The sequence below is a fragment of the Micropterus salmoides genome, unplaced genomic scaffold, assembly GCF_014851395.1.
Source record: "Micropterus salmoides isolate LMB-PRFRI ecotype aquatic unplaced genomic scaffold, ASM1485139v1 Ms_hic_scaffold_8, whole genome shotgun sequence".
NCBI classification, from domain to species: domain Eukaryota; kingdom Metazoa; phylum Chordata; class Actinopteri; order Centrarchiformes; family Centrarchidae; genus Micropterus; species Micropterus salmoides.
The window spans coordinates 16,364,265-16,380,893 of NW_024044570.1; the positions used below are offsets into that span (position 1 = coordinate 16,364,265).

Below are 16,629 nucleotides of genomic sequence, written 5' to 3' on the forward strand. Positions count from 1 at the left end.
GCTCTCTTACCACTTTAAAACATACATTAACTTCAAGTAGTGTAATAGTGAATAAATATTTTTTTTCTTTTAACAAGTTTTTATTTAATTTTTTTGAATATGTATCAACCCACACAGACACTTCACAAATCAATGAAACAAAAACACACAATCCTAACAAAGACAACCACAACCGACAAACAAAACAAAACAAAAACCATTGGCACCCTGGACAGCAACGTGTCTGGCAGAGGACATTTGTTGCATGTCGTTCCCCATGCATCTCTTCCCTCATCTCCTGTCATCTCTAATGTGTGCTCTACTACTTTCATATAAAGGCATAAAATGCCATTATTATAACATAAAAAACCTCCACTTATGCCAGTAAACTTTTGGTGGTATAATGTCACACTGATCTGTTTTTCGTGTCAGCAATATGCTTCCGTAGAACTACCGTACATGTCACAGATTTCAGTGTAACACCAGCTCCAGTGTTTCCTGAGGATCATACTGAGAAAGTAGTTTGACATGGTGACATGGTGCTCCCAGTGCTCCCAGTGCCTCAGTGGATTTATTTACGCTACGTTATGATTTGATTTTATTTAGTTTGTATTTTACACTGATGTAACTTGTTATCATTAATAATAAAATATACACTTTAGGGCATAGTTGACACATGTTCATACACATATCAGTAATCTATAGCTGCTTTTCCGGTGCAGGGCTGTGGAATCAAGTGTATCCTAGCTGACACTGGGCATGATGGGATTGGACAATAATCCAGTAATAATACTATTTTTGTAATTAATAACACAATTTGTATATCTATATATAAATGTAACATGGAATTTTATAGAAATATGTCACAGCATAGAATTCTCAAGTCCTGATCAGTCTGTGACACTGATTAATTATTTCATAATGACTTACTACTACTTACAGAATAAGTGTAGAACAGAGGAGCGCACTGTCAACAAAACTATTTTATTGCTGCTCATTCCTTCTGGAATACAAATTCTGAATTAAAGTGCAAACATATTTGTTCAATCAACAGATAAGGAGGATGTAGGAATTATTATATTGGACTTTTGAAAGGCGTCAGACATCCATTCAGCACATGTTTGGCAATAAAACATCAGTTCCCATTCCAAAGAAGGTGGGAGCAAAAAATGTGCAGTCTCAATATAAAGGGCTTTTAAGTGCAGTCTGATTATTACCTGCTCAGGAGACAGCAAGCCCAGGGTGACAAGGATGAGGTGGAGATGTGTGTGGTTGTGTTTCCTTTCTTTGTCTGTTGCCAGTGTCATTGATGTCCAAGCTAGACTGGGTAAGGTTCAAATGGTTTTGGATACTGTTGAACATTTTCAAGACTGTGTGAATTGATTATTCTGCTTTATTTATACATACAAGTGAATTATGTATAGCACTGTCTCCAATATCAGTAATGTAGAGCATTTACTAACTCAAAATTGTTTTCTACACTTTAAAATCATCCCCAGTTCGCAACCATGTCAGCAGCATCTGCAGCACTTGGGGAAGAGAGCACTTCAAGACATTTGATGGTGATGTGTACCAGTTCCCTGGTATGTGTGAATACAACCTGGCCTCAGACTGCCATGAGTCCTACCAGGAGTTCTCAGTGCACATGAAGAGGAAAGAGAATGATGGAAACCCTACAGTCAGTTATGTGGTGGTCACCATCAATGACCATTTATTCCACCTCACTAAGAGCCAGGTCACTGTGAATAGTCTTCCGTAAGTAAAAAGCTGTATTGCCTGTGAAAACAAGTGTAATCCTCTTTTCTATGACATTTATTAATTATTTAATAAAAAAACATTTTTCTTGTTCCCAGTATCAAAATGCCATACTACAACGCAGGGGTCCAAGTGGAAAGAAATGCTGTTTACATCAAGCTCCAATCTAAAGTCGGCCTCATTGTCACGTGGAATGGTGATGATGCAGTCATGGTAAAAAGTTAAAATAAAGATTTTCATCGTCTATATTCCTACTCTGCTAAAAACTGTATCTTGTTAAGAACATCAGAGCACCTATGGTGTGATACCCCAGGCAAAAATATATCTACACAGCTCTCCTTAAAGTATATCGTATGAGGCACAAGTGCATTGTAAAAAAAAAGATTTAAAAAAGTTGAGAGTCTTTTATTCATGTGGATTCTTTCAGTCACTTCTCTCTCTTGATTGAGTTATACTTGACAAATAAGAAATAAAACAGTGGTAATGAGAGTACATAAGTTTGAAGTATGATAGTACAAACCCCTTGCTGTGTTGTAGGTGGAACTGGATCCTGATTATGCTAATCGAACTTGTGGACTTTGTGGAGACTTCAATGGTGTTTCTGTCTACAATGAGTTCATTCATAATGGTATGTGTGGTTATTCACTTTGGGTATTTATGCATTCAAACAATCATCCACTGTATCTTTGATATTTCACACTATTATTACAATCAACTGCAGGTCGCAAAATGAGCCCCATTGAGTTTGGCAACAATCAGAAAGTCCATCGTCCAAACGACAATTGCGAGGACCCTTTTGAAGAGGAAGATGAATCACTGGAGGCTGTTACTGTGCCGGATTCATGCAAGGAGTTTGTGAGTTTATTATCCAACTAATTTTGGCATTTTGTAGCATTTTCAACACAGTAACTTTGTCTCTTTTACCCATCTCTTTTTACCTTTTAGCAAACCACCTGTGAACGAATGCTTCGTTCAGAGTCCTGGAGCTCCTGCACCAAACTGATTAACCCTGAACCTTACATCCAGGCCTGTGTGCAGGACATGTGTGGCTGCAACAACAGAACAAATGACTTCTGTGTCTGCAGCACGCTTTCGGAGTTGTCTCGACAGTGCTCCCACGCAGGAGGGCAGCCTCCCAACTGGAGGACACCTCAGTTCTGTGGTAATGTTTGTGTCCTCTATTTTTGTTTTGTTAACATCTTAATAATTTATACAGTACAGGATGGAGAGGTTACTAAAGCACTGAAAAAAGCTCAGTGAAAGGTTTTTAAATATTTTAATAGTTCTTTGAATTAAAGGTACTATGGTACTGTATACGGTGGCACGGTGTTGCAGTGGTTAGCACTGTCGCCTCACAGCAACGCGGGTTCAAACCCCGTTGCCCTGGCCTTTCTGTGTGGAGTTTGCATCTCCGGGTGCTCCAGCTTCCTCCCACTGTCCAAAGACATGCGGACTAGGTAATTAATTGGTGACCCTAAATTGTCCTTAGGTGTGAGCATGAGTGGTTGTTTGTCTATGTGTGGCCCTGCGATGGACTGGCCAGTCCAGGGTGTACCCCGCCTTTCGCCTGATGTCAGCTGGGATTGGCTCCTGCCTGTACACAGGATAAGTGGTTGACGATGGATGGATATTACTGTATGAATATTATTACATTTTCTCATGTAGCTCTAGGGTGTCTATTTTACAATTTAGCAAAAACAGTTTCAAACTACACAAGTGCAAGTGAAATAATTACACAACAAATCTACTTTTGTTACACTAAATAAAATTAGTTTCATCCACCTTTGATATACTATTGAATAATTCACACCTGCCTCAGTTTTTTTGTCAATTGCACCTTATCTTCGCAGCTAAACAGTGCCCATTCAACATGGTTTATGAAGAGAGTGGTTCCCCTTGTATAGACACATGCACACATCTGGACACAAGTTCACTGTGTGAAGGCCACAAAATGGATGGCTGCTTCTGTCCTCCTGGTTGGTACTCTTTACATATGCACATTTTTCATGTTTCAGTTTTTGTTACCCTTAAAGTTTCTTTTAGACTTCATCTTCCTATTCTGTGAATATTCATGTTCATGTCACATGTGTTTATGTCAGGAACTGTGTTTGATGATATTTCCTTGAGAGGGTGCATTGCTCAATCTGAATGTCAGTGCAAGCACGACAAAATCTATAACCCTGGTGAAGTTTACCGACAGGACAGAGAGGAATGGTATGTCACGTATTTCATAATGTCAGTAACATAATATTTCATACTGGTCTCCTTAAACATTTATATTTTTTTGCTAACTTTAATTATTTGAATTGTTCTAGCACATGTTTTGAGGGTAGATGGGCTTGTGAGAGCCTTCAGACTCCTGCTACATGTGCAGTGGAAGAGGGTTCACATGTAACTACATTTGATGGGAAAACTTACACCTTTCATGGAGACTGTTTCTACACCCTAGCCAAGGTGGAAAGCAAGGTGAATCAACTGTTGCTTTAAAAATATATAATTTGCTGATGAAAGAAATTTGCTATTTAATTTTGCCCATACAATGTGTATTTCAGACTGATTCAAGTCCAAAGTTTACCATCCTGGTTCAGTTGGTGCCATGTAGACATCTAGAGTCTGACACTTGTCTTAAGACCCTTAAAATCCTGCTGAACAATGACAAAAACAACGTGAGTTAAAGAAGAGTAGTTATTTATTAATTCATACTGATATCTGCAACTCTCCAATGATCAATTGTATTTTTATTCAGGTGTTGACGTTCACTTCCGATGGTACAGTAAAGCAGAATATGCAGACTATCACTTTGCCACACCACTCAGGTGGGTCACACAATATGAAACTCTTGTATGTATGAATTATACATATTATTGTCTTCTTTCATTTATGCATCAGCAAATGATCTGACTTTTTTTGGGAATTTGTCTTTATTCAAAGGTGACATCAACATATTCCATGCTTCATCCTTTCACATCTTGCTCCAGACCAGCTTTGGGTTGCAAATTCAGATCCAGCATGTGCCTGTCATGCAAGTCTATGTCAGCCTGGAACAGAGCTACAGAGCAAAGACACGTGGTACGTTTTACCTTTGTCTTCACATGAAATATTGGCATCATCAAATTATTTTGTAACATTAGAATACAGTACATTAATGCATTATTAGTTGCCGTAGATATTGCATACTACAGTCTGGCAATGATGACAACAGTAATGTTGATTTATTAGGGTATTATGAAACAAAACAATACAGTCTTATAAATTTATCAGTTAAAAACCCACAATATTTATTGGCTAAGTAGTGCTAAACAGTTGGACACAAATGTGTATTATAATATTTGGTAATAGTTTAATAGTCAGTAATCACACAGAAAATTTCGAAATCCCTGGTTGTCACCCCATCATGTTCCACCCATCCCTGAATCCCTCCAAACAAAAAAACAATATAAGGTATATAAATACATGAGTAAATGAAATAGGGGTGGCTTTCAAATATACATCAATTGTATACAATTTTATCTTAATTACAATAAATGAACCATATTCCTAATCCCGTGTCTTTAGGTTTATGTGGGAACTACAACATGGTCCTGTCTGATGACATGAAGACTCCACAGGGGATCGTGGAGGGAACAGCAGCAACTTTTAGTAACTCCTGGAAGGCTAACTTCATGTGCCGAGACAGAGAGGAAAGACTTGATGACCCCTGTGCCTTCAGTGTGGAAAATGGTAAAAAAAAAAAAATACACTCACTGATTATACTACTGTTTGTTTGTTTATTAGACATTTAGACAGTTCAACAGAATAGTGGACAGTAAAAGTTAAAAGTTAATTGTTCTCCACTTTTAGAGAATTACGCAAAACACTGGTGCACCTTGCTACTAAGTCCAAACAGTACCTTTGCACAGTGCCATTCAGTGACGGATCCTGAGATGTACTACAAGGTACAGCAAAAAATTCTCATCTTTGACTGACTTACATTTTGATGAGTATAATTTTGTGTTAAGTGTTTGCTCTCTTCTGCAGCGATGTACTTATGCTAGCTGTAACTGTGAGAAGAGTGAGGCCTGCCTCTGTGCTGTCTTCTCCTCCTATGCCAGAGCTTGTGCATCAAAGGGAGTGTTCCTGACAGACTGGAGACAGAATGTTTGCGGTAAGTATTTATTTCATTGTTATGTTTTGGTAAAGTTGAGTGAGTGAGTGAGTTTGATGAACATCTTCCCTTTCGTTTGTTAGACATAAAACTATGAAGTAATCAACTTTACATTGTGCACAAAACAGATAAATACACAAGGAGCTGTCCAGCATCTCAGACCTTCTCTTACAAGAATCAGAGATGCCAGCTGACTTGCAGATCGTTGGGCGCAAAGCAGAAAAGCTGCACTTCTGACTTCTTGCCTGTGGATGGCTGCTCCTGCTCAGAGGGTCTCTACCTAAATGAAAACGGTTTGTGCGTCCCCATGGCAAAATGCTCCTGCTACCATAATGAAGTCTACATCCAGGCAGGAAAGTCCATCAGCATGAAAGACGAGCACTGGTGAGTAAGTTGTTTGCAATTTGGTGTCAATGGACTTAAAATAATTTATCCTGGACTAAGGTTTTTAGCATGAATGCAATGTCTGTTGTATGTGAGAAACTAAATTGTTAGTGTTGTACTTTTATTTTTAATTTAAAATGTCTTTTTCTAGTGTGTGCACTAATGGAATACTTCATTGCCATTCTATGAGATCCCGCTCATCAAGTATGTTTCACTTTTTGTTTGTTTTTTAAGCACAACACAACTTTTTGGTTGATAAATGTATATTAAATTAGTTTCTGCTTCTTTTACAGTATGCCCTTTTCCAAAAGTATTCTACAACTGCTCCACTGCAGGCACAGGAGAGCTTGGACTGCAGTGTGCTCGAACTTGTTTAAATCTGGACAGCAATGATTGTGTGAGCTATTTATGCATGAGTCCAAATTGACGTCTTGGTCTCAAATCACTGGATCTAATATATATTTCCTGAATTTAAAGGTGTAATGTAACAATACAGTGTGTTACACCTTAATTAGTTTCTGTAGCATTTTCTGGAGAATTTTGCACACGTAATTCTTAACAAGTATCAGTAGTGTTTTCTCATTTTCTATCCCTGTGATCTTTCCATTTTCCCAGGACTCCACAGAGTGTGAATCTGGCTGTCAGTGTCCAGGTGGCCTTATTGATGATGGCAAAGGCTCCTGTGTGAAAGAAAATGAATGTCCATGTCAGCATGATGGGCGTCTTTATAGTGCTGGAACAAAAATCCCTAACCAGTGCAACAGCTGGTACGAACTTGTTTTAATCAGATGTATGATGTAGCATGGTAAACAAATATTATCATGTTTGCCTGCATGTTTTTTTTTTAATTGCAGTATTCAAATCACTATATTATTATTTTTTTTTTTTCCCAATTTCCGATACATCTAGTACCTGCAAAAATGGAAACTGGGAGTGCACAGAGAAAAAATGTCCTGGAACTTGCATTATTTATGGGAGTGGTCACTACAATACATTTGATCAGCGAACATATGGGTTTCAAGGACATTGCGAATATGTTGCTGTTAAGGTAAACAAAGCATGTCAAAATCTTCTAAATGACAGGCTGTGTCTGAAATCACCCCATTTTCGCTCTTTCACTACTCACTATCTTGTACACTTAATATTTTACTTAATCGTGAGCAGTTAATTGAGAATTCAAAATGCAGCACATTGCATGGTGGGATTGTCAGTAAAAAGTAGTGTCCATGCCATGGATCTTTTGTACAATTTAACAATCTAATAAAATATATACAGTAAATGTACTGCACTATATGGTAAGTAGGGAGTGATTTAAGACACAGCCAAAAGTTATACTTAATATTATATCCTCTCAGTCTCCATCTCATTAATTCATGGATGACGTTTATAAAACCTATTGCTAATCTTGAACACCAGAGTTAAGAGACAGTCAATTTTTGATGATTGCCTCAACTATGGTATATTTACTGACATTCACTTTAAAATAAGTGCTTGTCATAATGAGAAACATGAATGAAAATTGCATATAACTAATGTGATTGTGCTCTCCTGGGGATCAATTACACTTGATTTTATGTCCTAGCTTTTCTGGAAAAATATTAATATTGTGGGCTAGTAAAGGCCAAGCTGAAGTTTGATTTGATCAATGGTCTCTGTGTACTGTGAAGCAAACATGCAAAATGTTGATAATAATAATAATGAATATCTCTCTTTTAAGAACAACTGTGGGACTAAAACAGTACAGGACAACTTTGGTGTTATCACAGAAAATGTACCATGTGGAACTACAGGTACTACATGCTCCAAAATTGTCCGAATCCAACTGGGGGTAAGACAAAATACCAGCACCTGCTTTCTGTGCCTAAAATTCTGAACATAACTCAATACATTATGTCATATATCAAGCTGCAGTTTTTACTTTACAATGAAAACAACTGAAATCTCCTTAACATTGCAGCGAATGGAAGTCAAACTATCAAAGGGTCACTATAAGGAAGAGGACCTTGGAGATGGCCCTCAGATTCAGTACAAAATAAGGAGGGTTGGGTTGTATCTGGTTATAGAATCTGCCATTGGTCTGACAGTGATGTGGGATCGCAAAACAACTGTTCGCGTCCTCCTAGAACCACGGCACAGCGTGAGTCACTGTGGTTGTTGATGGAGTCATTGTTTGTGATGATGACTGAAATCTCTTTCAGTGTCAGAGTTTTAGAGTTTTGATATGATGGACCATTTTTTTCTCATCTGTAGTTTTTCTATCTTGGCTGATCATTTTGTTTTGCCCTTTATAAGCTTTCTGACAAAAATGGCAACACTTCCAATATTCATAACATATGAAGTAAATACAATTGAATATTCTGTTTGTCAACATAATACAGGTGTAGTGACGCCTGGAAAATGCTTGTTTCTTGTATCTATATAGAATATTGTCCTCTTATAAAGTAAGGAACTGACTCCTTTTGTTCGGCCATACAGGGAGAGGTATGTGGCCTGTGTGGAGATTTTGACGGTGATGGACAGAATGACTTCACCACCCAGGGTCAGCTGGCAGTGAGCAATCCATTAGAGTTTGCAAACAGTTGGAAAGTGTCAAGCAGCTGCGCAGATGTGGAAATGAATGTTGACCCTTGTGGAGCAAGACCTAATAGACATCACTGGGCAAAAATGATGTGCAGCATTATAATTGCAAAGGATGGTACTTTCAAAGACTGCCACTATAAGGTAATGTTTGCTAATTATCATCATTTAAAGTAACATGATTTAATGTTAAACACATTATAAAAATCGATCATATGTTTTTATAACTAAACAGGTAGATCCCCATCCATTTTATGAAAACTGTGTGACAGACTCATGTGCTTGTGACTCTGGAGGAGACTGTGAGTGTTTCTGCACAGCAGTTGCATCTTATGCTCAAGCTTGTAATGAGGCCGGTGTCTGTGTTGCATGGAGAACTCCAGAGATCTGTCGTAAGTAAACAACAATTTCCAAGACCATGTTTTTAGATCCCCAAATCCTTATGACCCCAGCATTTGAGATTTGATATGTGTGATGTATGTATGGGAATTCTTTGCTAAGATATTATATTCTGCCCTGTTTATTTTTTATTATATATAAAATGTGTGAATGGGCACCAAATCTAATTAAAGCTGACATATATTACAGAGACTCTATGGGTATCAGTGCATGCTTCATGAAAAGTATGTTTTTAAAGACTTCCCTGATTTGTATACTTCAATTTATGCTTAAATGAAGTGTGATTTTGTGTTATAAAATGTTATTGAATTTATTTTGTTGGCATGAAGGTTGTTTTTATCATTATCTATACTATTCTTTTTTCTGACATTTGGTGTGAGTGACAACTTCCTTTGTTAACTAAAATCGAATGCAAGAATATAACAGGTGGTTTGAAGTTTGAGTTCTCAGTGACACTTTATACAGAGATGAATCTACTGTTTTAAATCAACATTTCCTTTATTTAAAACATAACATCCATTGTGTCTTTTCTTTTAGCTGTCTTTTGTGACTACTACAACAGCCCAGGTGAATGCAAATGGCACTACAACCCTTGCCACACACCTTGCTACAAGACCTGCTTGAATCCACAAGGAATTTGTAGCAACCCTATACCCCACCTGGAAGGTAAGAGGTTAACTCACGATGTCTCACCTTACCTCTCATTCATGTGCTTGTTAAAATAGTAAATGTTGAAGTGATTCTATTTGAAAGAGTACCTGGTCAGCTTCAGCTTCTGTGATTTTTGCAGGCTGTTACCCTGTATGCCCAGAAGATAAGCCCATATTTGATGAGAAGACCCAGATGTGTGTGGAGGAATGTCCAGGTTGCTTTTACAATGGAACTAGATATGAGGAAAATGATGTTATTTACAACGTGACTGACAATTTGGGAACGTGCTACCATGCAATATGCTTTAATGCAACAGTGATATTTGGAAATGAAATCTGCACAACACCTGAACCTCCAACTACAACACCAGTGTCAACTATAACCACACAAACTACAACTGAACCTCCCACTACAACCACAGTGCCAACTACAACCACAAAAGGTCCAACTGAACCTCCAACCACAACACCAGGGCCAACTACAACCACACAAACTACAACTGAACCTCCAACTACAACACCAGTGCCAACTACAACCACACAAACTACAACTGAACCTCCCACAACAACCCCAGTGCCAACTACAACCACAGAAGCTACAACTCCTACCACTACTCCGTGTATTACAACCTGCGAGTGGTCAGACTGGTATGATGTGCATAACCCTCAAAAGGACAAAAGTGACTGGGAAACATACAAGAACATCACAGATAGTGGTCTACAAATATGCAAAAAACCCACAGAAATTGATTGTAGAGCAACAATTTCTCCTAACAAAGACTTCAATGACTTTGTGAGTGAAACTGGCCAAGTTGTTACCTGTGATGTTGGATATGGTCTGATATGTCGAAAAGAGGATCAGGTCAGACCTCCACGGAAATGCTTCAACTATAAGATCAGAGTATGTTGTGAGGTAGAGATATGTATTACTACAACCACAGTGCCAACTACAACCACAGGGCCAACTACAACCACACAAACTACAACTGAAACTCCAACTACAACCACACAAACTACAACTGAAACTCCAACTACAACCACAGTGCCAACTACAACCACAAAAGTTCCAACTGAACCTCCAACTACAACACCAGGGCCAACTACAACCACACAAACTACAACTGAAACTACAACTACAACCACAGTGCCAACTACAACCACAGTGCCAACTACAACCACACAAACAACAACTGAACCTCCCACTACAACCACAGTGCCAACTACAACCACAAAAGGTCCAACTGAACCTCCAACTACAACACTAGGGCCAACTACAACCACACAAACTACAACTGAAACTCCAACTACAACCACAGTGCCAACTACAACCACAAAAGTTCCAACTGAACCTCCCACTACAACACCAGGGCCAACCACAACCACACAAACTACAACTGAACCTCCCACTACAACCACAGTGCCAACTACAACCACAAAAGGTCCAACTGAACCTCCAACTACAACACCAGGGCCAACTACAACCACACAAACTACAACTGAACCTCCAACTACAACACCAGTGACAACTACAACCACACAAACTACAACTGAAACTCCAACTACAACCACAGTGCCAACTATAACCACACAATCTACAACTGAACCTCCAACTACAACCACAGTGCCAACTACAACCACACAAACTACAACTGAAACTCCAACTACAACCACAGTGCCAACTACAACCACACAAACTACAACTGAACCTCCCACTACAACCACAGTGCCAACTACAACCACACAAACTACAACTGAAACTCCAACTACAACCACAGTGCCAACTACAACCACAAAAGGTCCAACTGTACCTCCAACTACAACACCAGGGCCAACTACAACCACACAAACTACAACTGAAACTCCAACTACAACCACAGTGCCAACTACAACCACACAAACTACAACTGAACCTCCCACTACAACCACAGTGCCAACTACAACCACACAAACTACAACTGAACCTCCCACCACAACACCAGGCCAACTACAACCACAAAAGGTCCAACTGTACCTCCAACTACAACACCAGGGCCAACTACAACCACAAAAGGTCCAACTGAACCTCCAACTACAACCCCAGTGCCAACTACAACCACAGAAGCTACAACTCCTACCACTACTCCGTGTATTACAACCTGTGAGTGGTCAGACTGGTATGATGTGCATAACCCTCAAAAGGACAAAAGTGACTGGGAAACATACAAGAACATCACAGATAGTGGTATACAAATATGCAAAAAACCCACAGAAATTGATTGTAGAGCAACAATTTCTCCTAACAAAGACTTCAATGACTTTGTGAGTGAAACTGGCCAAGTTGTTACCTGTGATGTTGGATATGGCCTGATATGTCGAAAAGAGGATCAGGTCAGACCTCCACGGAAATGCTTCAACTATAAGATCAGAGTATGTTGTGAGGTAGAGATATGTATTACTACAACCACAGTGCCAACTACAACCACAGGGCCAACTACAACCACACAAACTACAACTGAAACTCCAACTACAACCACAGTGCCAACTACAACCACAAAAGGTCCAACTGAACCTCCAACTACAACACCAGGGCCAACCACAACCACACAAACTACAACTGAACCTCCCACTACAACCACAGTGCCAACTACAACCACAAAAGGTCCAACTGAACCTCCAACTACAACACCAGGGCCAACTACAACCACACAAACTACAACTGAAACTCCAACTACAACACCAGTGACAACTACAACCACACAAACTACAACTGAAACTCCAACTACAACCACAGTGCCAACTACAACCACACAATCTACAACTGAACCTCCAACTACAACCACAGTGCCAACTACAACCACACAAACTACAACTGAAACTCCCACTACAACCACAGTGCCAACTACAACCACACAAACTACAACTGAAACTCCAACTACAACCACAGTGCCAACTACAACCACACAAACTACAACTGTACCTCCAACTACAACACCAGGGCCAACTACAACCACAAAAGGTCCAACTGAACCTCCAACTACAACCCCAGTGCCAACTACAACCACACAAACTCCAACTGAACCTCCAACTACAACACCAGTTCCAACTACAACCACACAATCTACAACTGAACCTCCCACTACTACCACAGTGCCAACTACAACCACAAAAGGTCCAACTGAACCTCCAACTACAACACCAGGGCCAACTACAACCACACAAACTACAACTGAACCTCCAACTACAACACCAGTGACAACTACAACCACACAAACTACAATTGAAACTCCAACTACAACACCAGTTCTAACTACAACCACACAATCTACAACTGAACCTCCCACTACTACCACAGTGCCAACTACAACCACAAAAGGTCCAACTGAACCTCCAACTACAACACCAGGGCCAACTACAACCACAAAAGGTCCAACTGAACCTCCAACTACAACACCAGGGCCAACTACAACCACACAAACTACAACCACAGTGCCAACTACAACCACAGAAGCTACAACTGAACCTCCAACTACAACACCAGTGCCAACTACAACCACACAAAAAACAAGTGAACCTCCCACTACAACCACAGTGCCAACTACAACCACACAAACTACAACTGAAACTCCCACTACAACCACAGTGCCAACTACAACCACACAAACTACAACTGAAACTCCAACTACAACCACAGTGCCAACTACAACCACACAAACTACAACTGAACCTCCCACTACAACCACAGTGCCAACTACAACCACAAAAGGTCCAACTGAACCTCCAACTACAACACCAGGGCCAACTACAACCACACAATCTACAACTGAACCTCCAACTACAACCACAGTGCCAACTACAACCACACAAACTACAACTGAAACTCCCACTACAACCACAGTGCCAACTACAACCACAAAAGGTCCAACTGAACCTCCCACTACAACACCAGGGCCAACCACAACCACACAAACTACAACTGAACCTCCAACTACAACACCAGTGCCAACTACAACCACAAAAGGTCCAACTGTACCTCCAACTACAACCACAAAAGGTCCAACTGAACCTCCAACTACAACACCAGGGCCAACTACAACCACACAAACTACAACTGAACCTCCAACTACAACACCAGTTCTAACTACAACCACACAATCTACAACTGAAACTCCCACTACTACCACAGTGCCAACTACAACCACAAAAGGTCCAACTGAGCCTCCATCTACAACACCAACTACAGAATGCTTCTGTATAGTTAATGGCAAGCATTATAGTCCAGGTAAGGAAATACATTTAAATATTTGACAGTGGCAAGCTATATGCAGTCTCAAATTCTTTCAAATTCAAAAGATTTACCGCTGTGTTTTCTCACCATTAGGGGATGTAATATTTGACATGGAACACATTGGATCAGGTGTATGTCTCACAATGACATGTTCTGCTATTTGTGAGATTCACAACAAGACTGAAATTTGCACGACTACGGCTATGCCTTCAACCACTCCTTCAACCACTCCTTCTGTACCTACCTGCCCTGAATGGGATGTAGGAGTAAGAATCTTAATATACCTAGCACATTAAAACATGTACTAATTTATGTTATACTCATATATTTCATAACACTGCACATTTGCAAATGAAAAGAAAAACAGGTTTCTTGCAGTGATTTTACCCCCTTTTTTCTCTTTACATCAGCAAAATGATACTTTTTATCTGTGCAACTGCACCATGGCCAGATGCATTGAGAACAATACAATTGAAATAATTCCATATGAATGTCCACCTATTGAGAACATCACTTGTGCCAATGGAAAGAAACCAGTTCTTGTGTATGATGAGTACTTCTGCTGCCGACATTACGCTTGTGACTGTACGTTTTTCTATGGTTAAAATAACTCATATGTTTCTCTTTTAAATACATTTTAGATTTTAAACTTTTTTGTTTTTCTTTTCAGGTGTATGTGAAGGCTGGGGAGATCCTCATTACAACACATTTGATGGACTTTATTACAGTTATCAAGGAAATTGTACTTATGTCTTGATGGAAGAGATTTTTCCAAAACACAACTTGAAGATTTATATTGACAATGTCTTTTGTGATCCCACTGAAGATGTTTCTTGTCCGAGATCGATAATTATATCATACAATGGACATGTTTTCACGCTCATAAATCATAACCTTGTTGGAGCAGCACGGTTAGAGGTAAATAGGGTGACATGAAGGCTTTATAGTTACATTATACATTTTGAAAAGCTCACCAGACTAACTTCATGGAGATTAATACTGTTAATGTAAGGGAAACAGCAGTCATGTCATAGTATATTATATTTTTTCTTGTCATATAGTGTATTTATTGTTTTTCCTATAGGCACTCAAAGATGGAGCATCTCTGAAGCTACCTTATTTACCCACACAAACAGGTGTTAAGATCTTGAATTCTGGCATTAACTTGATTTTGGAGATCCTTCGTCTAAATGTGGTCATTACATTTGGAATCACTGGCTTTAGTGTCAATCTTCCATTTAAAAACTTTGGCAATAACACACAGGGTCATTGTGGTAAGAACATCTCTCTCTTCAGCTGCCATATTGGTCAATCATTTGCTTGAGTTTAGACCGTAATATTAACTGTTTTGTGACTCTGCTGTCAGGAACATGCAATAACAACCAGACTGATGACTGCATGTTGCCTGGAGGCCAGCTAGTGGAAAGTTGTGCCGTAATGGCTGACTATTGGCTTACCAAGGACATATCTCAACCTAACTGCCAGATACCATCTGTACTGCCCACCAGTAAACCTGAACCTCCACCAACTCCTTGCAGGCCAGACTCCATGTGTGATCTGCTGAAGAGCAGGTAGACATTCTCAAATCTATCGTAGTAGTTCACATTCACCCCCTTAACTTTGACATATTGCAGTTAAATTATAATAGCTTTTTTATTTGGGTTTTAATATATGTTTTACTTTCACAGTGTCTTTGCAGAATGCCATCCCTTTGTCTCACCTGACAATTTCCACCGAGGTTGTGTTTTTGATAGCTGCCATGTTTCCAACCCAGTAGTGGAGTGCACAAGTTTGCAGACTTACGCTGCTGTCTGTGCTCAGGCAGGGGTTTGCATTCACTGGAGGAATCATACAAACTGTGTGGTAGGCAACCACTTATGTTAAATTCTAGGATCAGTATAATAAGGAGGGGAAACTCATTTATTTTACTTTTGTTGTATCTAGCACGCATTGAACAGGCTTTTTTTGTATACAGTATGTACGCTGTATGCCTTTTAAAAATAACCAATTGAGTTATTTTAATTACTAACAGCAAGTGCCTGCCCATCAAACAAAGTGTACAAGCCATGTGGTCCTGCAGAACAGCCAACCTGTGAAGACAAGTAAGTTTCAACAAAAATGAACTGTGCTCATTTTACAGTTTATTTGCATATTGGCATTTCCTACAACAAGGATCTAACTGAACTGACAGTACATATTTCTTGTTAACAACATAGTAATAAGCATATTAGAAAACAGTAAAGTAACTGTGTTACTGTGTTGAGATCTCAAATAAGTACTATCTGTTCTTTCCTGATGATTCAATATTACAGCCCTAATGAACTAACCATGAACTTCACCACTGAGGGCTGCTTTTGTCCTGAGGGAATGAAACTCTTCAACAAAGAGTCTGGCCTATGTGTTAATAAGTGTGGTAAGTCCTCAAGTCTTATCATTGAGTTGAATATATTTCATCAATCTTGAAGTTCTACAGGATT

At 39.3% G+C, this 16,629-nt stretch overlaps 2 protein-coding genes across 2 annotated transcripts in view; both read left to right on the plus strand.

The window, feature by feature from the left end:
- Positions 1 to 1,211: 1,211 nt before the first annotated feature.
- On the plus strand, positions 1,212 to 16,560 carry LOC119893780 (mucin-2-like). The gene is made up of 37 exons (XM_038706114.1): positions 1,212 to 1,306; positions 1,479 to 1,734; positions 1,833 to 1,947; positions 2,272 to 2,362; positions 2,456 to 2,589; positions 2,680 to 2,896; positions 3,585 to 3,710; positions 3,834 to 3,948; positions 4,050 to 4,200; positions 4,287 to 4,400; positions 4,481 to 4,550; positions 4,666 to 4,803; positions 5,290 to 5,454; positions 5,575 to 5,669; positions 5,752 to 5,878; positions 6,007 to 6,262; positions 6,414 to 6,466; positions 6,556 to 6,659; positions 6,878 to 7,029; positions 7,172 to 7,310; positions 7,980 to 8,090; positions 8,220 to 8,399; positions 8,738 to 8,983; positions 9,075 to 9,231; positions 9,776 to 9,904; positions 10,029 to 10,297; positions 10,409 to 12,186; positions 12,248 to 12,255; positions 13,865 to 14,146; positions 14,246 to 14,418; positions 14,563 to 14,737; positions 14,823 to 15,070; positions 15,237 to 15,426; positions 15,519 to 15,723; positions 15,841 to 16,015; positions 16,185 to 16,254; positions 16,465 to 16,560. The coding sequence occupies exons 1-37, from the start codon at positions 1,231 to 1,233 to the stop codon at positions 16,476 to 16,478; spliced, it is 7,104 nt and encodes a 2,367-aa protein (XP_038562042.1). The 5' UTR covers positions 1,212 to 1,230; the 3' UTR covers positions 16,479 to 16,560.
- The window catches only part of LOC119893781 (mucin-2-like), a 40,814-nt gene continuing 40,665 nt past the window's right edge, over positions 16,481 to 16,629 (plus strand). Inside the window, 1 exon segment of the mRNA XM_038706116.1 lies at positions 16,481 to 16,565. Coding sequence (XP_038562044.1) covers positions 16,481 to 16,565 — 85 coding nt within the window.